At 39.1% G+C, this 9,455-nt stretch overlaps 1 protein-coding gene across 5 annotated transcripts in view; it reads left to right on the top strand.

The window, feature by feature from the left end:
* The window catches only part of St7l (suppression of tumorigenicity 7 like), a 62,517-nt gene that overhangs the window by 23,245 nt on the left and 29,817 nt on the right, over positions 1–9,455 (top strand). For all 5 annotated transcript variants that reach the window (XM_026777366.1, XM_026777367.1, XM_005369770.3 and 2 more), the window contains exons 7-9: positions 5,650–5,804; positions 7,543–7,640; positions 8,260–8,374. In XM_026777366.1, the coding sequence (XP_026633167.1) occupies positions 5,650–5,804; positions 7,543–7,640; positions 8,260–8,374 (368 nt within the window). The remainder of the gene's footprint in view (positions 1–5,649; positions 5,805–7,542; positions 7,641–8,259; positions 8,375–9,455) is intronic.

Genomic DNA, 9,455 nt, shown 5'->3' on the forward strand with positions numbered 1-9,455 from the left:
GAGAGAGAGAGAGAGAGAGAGAGAGAGAGAGAGAGAGAGAGAGAGAGAGAGAGAGAGAGAGAGAGAGAGAGAGAGTGTGCGAGCCTTCCTCGGAGACTTTGTTTCTGTACTTTTTCCCTAGATATTTAAGAAAACTTTATCTGATAATTAATCGACCACTATGCTAACCAAGCACCCACCTTATTGGTCACACATGGAAGAGTACAGAATTAACAAAATCATCAGGAAAGCCAGGAAACAAACAACTACAATGGCAGCAACAACAGAGAGGTTACAGAAAATCCCATTCCAGAGTTGCCAGCATATTAGAGTTTAAAATGACAATTTTTAACCGAAAATTATGAAGCCTGCAAAAACATGGGTGGGGTGGCAGATGCTTCCAATCTCAGCAGTCAGGAACCTGTAACTGAACTCTGGATTAGCCTGGGCTACAGCCAGGCCCTGTTACCAAACAAAGAACAGAAACCAGCATTCAAAGAAACAACAGAACAAAAATGAGGAAAAGTATCCATGGAAATGTTTCCAAAGAAGTCTGGACTTTTGACTTCATAGATCTTAAATCATCTACTTTAAATTTGTTCAAAGAGGTAAAAATCTCAAGAAAAGTCTATGGTGATGTTTCACCATTAGAAAATTATCAATACATTTTTGAAATCCCAGTGCAGCTGGGCACATAAGGGACTAAGAGGAAATCCTAGGATTGAAAAATACAGCTGAAGTAAAAATGCACTGTAGGGAGCTCTGTACAGATCTGAGCAGACAGAAGAGTCAGCAAAGCTGTGTTAGGCCCTTTGAGCTTATGTAGTCTCAGAAGTAGGAATATGAGGGCTGTGGGGCAGTCAGTCATGCTGCCCTACATATAAGTGGAGTCCCTGAAATATGGGAGAGAGGAAAACAGGGCAGAAATAATATTTGAAGAAATAATAGCCAAACCAAAATATTAATACACCAAATCCAGCAGCATTTGGAAAATACACATGAGGACCAAGTGGGGTTTGTTACAATTGAAGAGTTTCAACACTTGAAGGGAGGAATCTACATGATTGTCTCAGCTGGTACAGAGAAAGCCTCTGACAGTTCGGTACTGTCATGACAAAAATATGTGAAACTAATTAATGTAACATATTGCATTAATAGGGCAAAGTACAAAACCCACAAGTTATCTTAGTTTGTTAAAAAGGTATTTGACAAAAACCCAACATTTTATGATAAATACTAAGAAATATTGTAGATGTAAGGAATCCTGCTCAAATTAACGAGGGATCTCTGAAAAGCCAGCACCTAAGGACACTTAGTGATGAAAGACTACGAGCTGTTTAAACCAGGAAGGCAAGGATGCCTGCCCGCACTGCTTCTATTTACATGTTATTAGAACTCCTAACAAGCGCAGTTAGGCAAGGTAAGGGGAAAATGTATCCAGATTTGAAAGGAAGAAGTAAACTGTCTTTATTCACAGGTGGTGTGGCCATATGTCTAGAAAACCTTAAGAAGGTCACACAAATAGAATCCTCTCAGTGTTTATAATCTAGGTTAAATGCTAGTAAAAAGTTAGCAATTCCATTGACAATGGCATCTAGCATATGAAAGTGCTTAGGGGTAAGTTTGGCCAAGAAAGTGTGACGCTTGCACACCGAGAATTAGAAAACAGCTGGGGAGACTCAGGTCTGTCTGCTGACCTGAGCGTGACCCCAGAACCTAGGAAGAAGAGAACTGACCCCCAACAGTCATCTTCTGACTTATATGAATGTGGTGGTATATGTGTGCCCACATTTATGTGCTCAAAATAATTAAAAACAACTTGAAACCTCACAAAATGTTATTCAAGCAGCAAAGAAAAAAGGAAAAGAAAAGCTGATCTATATGTGTGTGTGTGTATATATATATATATATTCATATATGATACAAGTTCAATATCTTTAACTGAAATGTCAGTGCTCCCCTGTATCAATCTGCAGATTTAATCTATCTCCTATTAAAGTTAGTACTGCTGGAGCCAGAGAGAAGGGCCAGTTGTTAAGAGCACTTTCCAGAGGACCCTGATTTGATCTCAGACAGCCATGTGGCAGCTCACAATCATCTGAGGCTACTTCCACTTCTGGGGGGATCCAACACCCTCTTCTGGTCTCCATGGGTATTGCATGCATTGATACATACACATGCAGGCAAAACACTCATACATGTAAAATATTAAAATAAAAATAATTAAAATCTCCGTTACTATTTTTGCAGAAATTGACAAGCTGGTCTTAATATTTGTGTGTAGTTGCAAAAGAATCTAAGTAGCCAAAAACAATCCTAAGACCACATTAGAAGACTCATATTTTAAAACTTTCTACAAAACCAGATGGTTAAACCATAAGATTAAATGCTTAGACTGACTTACTTAGACTTACTGGAAAGTAAGCCCATATATTTATGGTCTTTCAGTTGATTTTTGATGGAGGTGCCAAGGCTATCCAAAAAAAAGAGAAGTCTTTAAAGTTGGGCTATGGTGGCATATGTCTGTAATCCCAGCATTTGGGAGGCAGAGGCAGGTAGATCTCTATGAGTTTGAGGCAATCCTGGTCTGCAGAGAGAGTTCCAGAACAGACATGACTATACTAAGAAACCCTGTCTTGAAAAACCAAAACCAAACTGAAGAAGAGGAAGAGGAGGAGGAGAAAAGAAGAAAAGGAGGAAGAAGAAGAGGAGGAAGAGGAAGAAGAAGAAAAAGAAGAAGAGGAAGAAGAAAGTAGTAGTAGTTTTTAACACAGTGCTGAACGATTGGATAGTTACATCTACAAGCTGGCAGTTGGACCCTTATGTTACATATACATATCAATTAATTAAAAAATAAGTAACTAAAGTATAAACTCTTATAAGAGAACATGGACTGGGTTAGGGATGCAGGTCAGTGGTAGAGTTCTTGCCTAGTGTGCTTGCAACCCTGCAACTTTGCCCTGTAAAAGAGAGGAGAGGACATGAGGGATAGTCTTATGTCCCCAGGTTTCCCAGTGACTTAACAGACACAACAACAAAGGCAGACGCAATAGAAGAAAAAGTAGGTAAACTGCCTTATTGAAGCAAAACCTCTGTGCACCAAAGGGCACATTGAAGAGGTGCTGTGTGACTGGGCAGGGAGGCAGGAGAGACAATGGAACTGCTGAAAGGGTATGGTGCTTTTGGGGGTGATGAAGATGCTATATGTACCTGTTATAGTTGCATGACCTTGAGAATATAGTAAAAGTTTCTGAATTTTGCAGTTGAAAATGTTTTGCCCTGGTGGGCCTGCAAAATGGCTCAGCTGGTAAAGGTACCAGCAGCCAAGCTGATGGCTTGACTTTGATCCCAGGACCTCCATGGTGGAAGGAGAGAACCAAATCCCACGAGTTGTCCTCTGACCACCACATGGGTACTGGGATGTACACACAGGCACACATAATAAAAGTTAAATACCTGAAATAGAAAATGAAATTTTATACAGGCATGTGAATTTATCCCCAGTTTAAGACAAAAGGAAGTCATTAGGTATGCATAGGACTAATTTCTAATGCAAGAATAGAAGGCAAAGTTGCCAGGAAGCACGAACTATAACCTAGGATGTGGTTTCGTGGCAGTGGTGGTGGTGGTGGTGGCAGTACTGGGGGTGGAACCCAGGGCCTTGCACATGATAGACAAGTGCTTTGTCCTTGAGCCACATTTCCAGACCCCTTTATTCACTTTTTGAGACAGTCTTACTAATTTGCCCAGGCAGTCCTTGAACTTATGACCTTCCTGCATCAGCCTTCTGAGAAACTGGGATTACAGGCCTGTGCTGCCATACCTGGCTTGTAATTTAAAGTTATATTAGGAGCTGGGGATGTATCTAATGATAAACATTGCCTACCATGTGAGTTCCTGAGTTTTATCCCCAGCAACACAAAACTAAAATAAAATTATGTTTATATTTAGATTCTGTTTCATCAGTTTTATCACGGTTTTTGTACAAGTGGTATTTTGTTTTGTTTTGCAGTGCTGGGATCGAACCCAGGGCCTCAAGCATGGTAGGCAAGTGCTATACCACTGCTACACCCCCAGCCCTACAGAAATATTTCTATCCTGGTTATTTAAAAGGTTTTGAAACAAAACATTAAATACAAATATTTGATAATGGGCATTGTGACATACATCTGTAATTACCAGCAGTTGAGAAGCTGAGTCAGGAGAATGAGAGTTCAAGGCTAGCCTGGGCTGTGTTGCAAGATTCTATTGCAAACAACATTGAATTTGTTTTTGGAACAGCGAGCAGGGTACCTAGTGTTTAAACCACCAATATATCTAATGTTTTATCAAAGTCCAGTGTTATACATGGGAAAAATGTGTTGATTAGTAACATTATATATATGAAGTTACAGTGCCATTTGAAAAATACCATAGTGTTGTGATTTGATTTTTGTATCTGAAAGGCCCTTCTTGACCCTCATTGAGAATAGGTACCCTTTTCTTTTATTCTTCAGTAGTAGACAGGGGCCTGTCATAGAACCCAGAGGACATAGGTACTCCTATATAGTCAACGCTGTCCCCAAACTCCAGGTCCTCCTACCTCAGGGTTCTAAGTGTTGGAATTGTAAATGTGGGAATGTGGATGCTAGCTACTCACTGTCACTGTGTTTCATGCCTGCCCTTGCATTTGTTGCCAATAATCTCTGTTTAATTGGAACATGGGAACCATATATGTAACTTTTTAGATTTGAAAAGTTAAAAGAAGTTAGTTTGGGTGTCTCAATTGTCTAGATTCAAAATATAAAACATTTTCACATATGATCAATATTTTAAAAGCCTTGTCAATGAGGCATTTTACATTTCCTCAGTCTTTAAGATCTAAGGTGCACCAACATGCCGTGTCATTTTAGATTAAGCGCATTTCAGGTGCTCAGAAACTCCTTGTGGTTACTGACTTGAGTGTTGGACTGTGCAGGCCTGGACAAGCAGAACTAAGACATCCTCTTCAGACTAAATGTACTTGTCTGGAAATACATGGAAGGCAGACTTTGTTTTTCTTTATTGCCCAAAGCCAAGAATTAGTTTATTTTATTGGCCAGCTGTTGACTTTAAAGATACAAACAAAAATCTCTGTGTTTTATCAGGGTGAAGAAAAGGAAGCTTGGGGTAAACATGGGTGTGAGTTGAGCGTAGGTGTATGAGAGGAAGGCCTGGAATGCAGCCCTGTGGAGGATAAGACACAGAGAGAACACTTGGGTTTATAGAAAAGGCTCAGTGTAGGAATGTTCCTGGTCAGATTGGCCAAGCAAGCCTTCTCAGTGTGCACTCCCTTCTATCCACATGGTGTGGACATTGCAGAGCAAGCGTGGTCCTTACAGCTACTTCTTTAGACAACGTTTTATGTATCTTTCTTATTCTCCCCTTCCACAAAAAGAAAACACAGGGTCAGAGAACAGAGCTAGAAATAGAAAAGACAGAAAATAGTGGAAGAAACATTGTGGGGTTGGACATAATGAATACGCTAGTGTACCCCTAGTGACTGAAAATGCTGAATGACGTTTTATTTTCCTCCTCAAAGATGGAGAGTGTAGGTACGGATGAGGGAAGCATGACATAGCAAGAGGCCTGTCCAGAGAAACGTGAGCTTCACCACAGTACTTAACATAGCCTTGCTTGCTTGCTTTATAGCTGTGCCACTGCCTACGTTCTGTTGGCCGAAGAGGAAGCAACAACCATCGTAGATGCTGAAAAGTTATTTAAACAGGCACTCAGGGCGGGGGAGATAATTTATAGACGGTCACAGCAGTGCCAGCACCAGAGTCCTCAGCATGAAGCTCAACTGAGTAAGCAAACTTGAACTGGCTATTGTTCCTCTTTTTTTTTTTTCTTTTGGTTTCTTGAAGTGTTAGCCTCAGATTTGCCATGTAGATGAGGATAACCCAGCACTGATCTTCCCTCCTGTGCTGGGATTATAGTCATGTGCTGCCAGGCCCACATTCTGTCTTTAGCTCCTGAACTTTGTGTTTAAAGCGTGAAACAACAATAATAAAAAATATGTAAAAGTGTGATATTTTTTCCTGAAACAACCAATAGATTCATATATCTGGTCTATTACTTGTAACTCTCACTGTGTTTCCTCTTCAGTCTATGGCTCTGTATGTGGTGCCAAGGGTCCTTCCTTCCCTTCTCCACTTTGCTCTCCTTTCTTCTTTTCTTTCTTTATTCCTTTCTCCTCCTGTTGTTTTTGTTTGATTGGTTGTTTTGTTTTATTTTGCTTTAAGGCGGGGTCTTGCTATTATAGCCCAGGTTGTCTCTGAACTTGGGATCCTTTTTAGGGATTGCTCTTGTGACACCATCTGATTTTCAGTCCGTACTCCAGTCTTGTATGTGACAGGGGTTCTTTTCTGGTTGATTTTTCTCCAGCATGCTTGAGATAGGATGAAACACAGGGACTGTTTTCTTTTGGAGATGCTCTTCTGGTTAGGGTTGCGACACTTACCAAAGCTGTTAGAATCGGCAGTGTTGCTGTTTCTGGCTGAGATTTGTGGCCAGGGGGTTTTAGTTTCATGATTTTGGCAGATACTGGGCAATAAATTGAAATATGTTTACACAAGGCATTATCTCTTAGCAGCAAAGTTCCACATCTTTTGTTTATGGAAATTAAAATTTGGCTAATGTTTTCTCTCAGTTAAATACTTGTGTTTACAATATATTTCATTAAGGCATGTTATTATACAAAACTATGGGAATAGTTAATATTGCAGCCTGGAACTAATGAAACTACATCTGTAAAAACCTCTTTCTGTTTCCCCTTGCATAATACCAAATGTGGTTATCTTGTAGAATTTTTAATTTTAAAAATTATACTTATTTGTATATGTGTATTTGTATGTATATATGTGTGCATGCACACATGCATGCATAGAAGTCAGAAAACAACTTGTGTGTCAGTTTTCTCCTTCTACCATGTGGGTGCCAGGGATTAAACTCAGTCAGCAAGATTGACAAGCAAGCATCTTTTACCTGTTGAGCCATCTCACTGGCCCATAATAAAGCTTTTCTCTTAGCGCTTTCTAGTAATAATTTTTAATTAATTATTAACTTAATAAAAGTTTATATTATTCATGGAATTTTGTTTAGGGCATTTAGGATCTTTGAGCCAAAATAATAGTACTAAAATTATAGATTGTTTATACAGAAACTGAGATAGACAAATATATCTTTCTATTAATATCTACTTGTTTTCTGCCAGTATTAAACTCATCAACTGAATGAACTATATATACTACATTCAAATTGCTTACTACTAGAGGAAAAAGTAATTAAGTATATATTTTAAGTGTTTAATATTGAAAGCACACATAAAAGTAGAGAACATTTCTTATTTATCGCCTAAATTTAATATCCACTAATAAAATAATGATGCATTCTGGTATAAATTAAATTTAGTTTTAATAGGCTTTTCAGGATAAGCAAATAAAATTAGTGGATAATATTTTTTTAGTGGATAATATTTTAATGAAATGTCAGGTCATAATCCAAAAAGTGATAGTTGTATCATTTTCTTATTTTTCTAAATAGGACGAGATACCAATGTACTTGTATATATAAAAAGAAGATTGGCAATGTGTGCAAGAAAATTGGGAAGAATAAGAGAAGCAGTGAAAATAATGAGAGATGTGAGTAAATTTGATAACAGACCCATTATTTCTATAGTCCCCAAGACTAAAAATATTATCAGTTTTTTTTTTTTTTTTTTAGTTTTTTCGAGACAGGGTTTCTCTGTGGCTTTGGAGCCTGTCCTGGAACTACCTCTGTAGACCAGGCTGGTCTCGAACTCACAGAGATCCGCCTGCCTCTGCCTCCCGAGTGCTGGGATTACAGGCGTGCGCCACCACCACCCGGCTATTATCAGTTATTTTAGTGCAGAGTTTTTCAGTTGCCCATTTCTATAACAAGATAGTATATTTATTTATTTATTTATTTGTCTATTTTATTTATTTCTTGAGACAGGGTCTCACCTTGTAGCTCTGGTTGGCCTGGAACTCTCTGTAGACCAGACTGGCCTTAAACTTACAGAGATCCACCTGCCTCTGCCTCCTGAGTAGGATTAAAGATGTGTGCCCCTATGCCCAACAAGGATATTTTTAATGTGCATACATTTCTTAAGGTTTAGGTGTTTATAACTTTGTAAAAAAGCAAAATAATTTATATTTTAACAAACCTGGTTCAGCTCCTCTGAGTTTTCTATCATGATTTGTTTTGATTTTAGTCTTTTTTTCCTTCTTTAATATACAGTTGATGAAAGAATTTCCTCCTCTTACCATGTTGAACATCCATGAAAACCTCTTAGAATCACTTCTAGAATTGCAGGCCTATGCAGATGTTCAGGCAGTCCTGGCAAAATATGATGGTGAGTTTGTATGTGTGTGTTAGTAGATAGCATGGTTAGTCTCTTTTCAGCTGTGTAATCGTCAGTGTCTTCCGTTGCCTCTTTCCAATCTTAGCAGTCAGTTTGGAGGTGGAGGTATAGCTGCTGGGAAGCATCTTCTTTATCTGTCCTTCCTGCTGAGCCAGAAGCCTATAAGAAGGAACTTCTCCTCTATGAGGACGTGTTCTTTATTACCTGAGTCTGTGTGAGGCACTTAGAATGTGATGGTGGACATGAAAACATGGCTTTAACCCTCATGGCTTTGTGGCTTAGTGGCACACAGAGAGATTTGGGCAGTAGTTACACTGAAGATAGCCTATGAAGAAAGAGGTGACTGTAAAGTATAGGCGTTGTGCACATAGCAGGGTGCTCCATGAATTTTGGCATATAAAGAACACAATAGACGTTGCATAATAATCTTTATAAGAATAATTCAGAATAAGAGTTTAACAATCATTTTCATTTATATGAAGTAATTTATATAATTTCAATGATCCCTATAATAAACATATGAAGTGGTAGGACAAATGTTTTCATTCTTTTCAGGCAGTAAATTATTAAGCGGGAGTTTAAGAAGGTTAAATATTGGGCAATGTCTTCCAGTGAATGAGTGGCAAACCTGAGCCATAACTCAACCATTCCATTTCCATGTTTACTAGTCATTTGATAAGAATAGTTCCATGTATTAACTATTTGTATTATTGTAACAATAACAGTTGACTACAAGTGAAGATGGGAAAATGTTAAAAACACAGACTTTTGCCTGGTGGTCATGATGGTGCACGCCTTTAATTCCTGCACTCAGGAGGCAGTGACAGGCAAATCTCTGAGAGGCCAGCTGTTCTGCAGAGCAAGTTCCAGGATGGCCAGGGCCACACAGAGAAACCCTATCTCAAAGAAACAAAAAAACAAAACTACAGACTTTCCCCTCATTCAAAGTAAGACATCCACTCACTTTGCCTCCCTCTTAGCTGCCTCTGCCTCCTGCCTCCTGCCTCCTGCCTCCTGCCTCCTGCCTCCTGCCTCCTGCCTCCTGCCTCCTGCCTCCTGCCTCCTGCCTCCT

The sequence above is a fragment of the Microtus ochrogaster genome, unplaced genomic scaffold (assembly GCF_000317375.1).
Source record: "Microtus ochrogaster isolate Prairie Vole_2 unplaced genomic scaffold, MicOch1.0 UNK60, whole genome shotgun sequence".
NCBI classification, from domain to species: Eukaryota; Metazoa; Chordata; class Mammalia; order Rodentia; family Cricetidae; genus Microtus; species Microtus ochrogaster.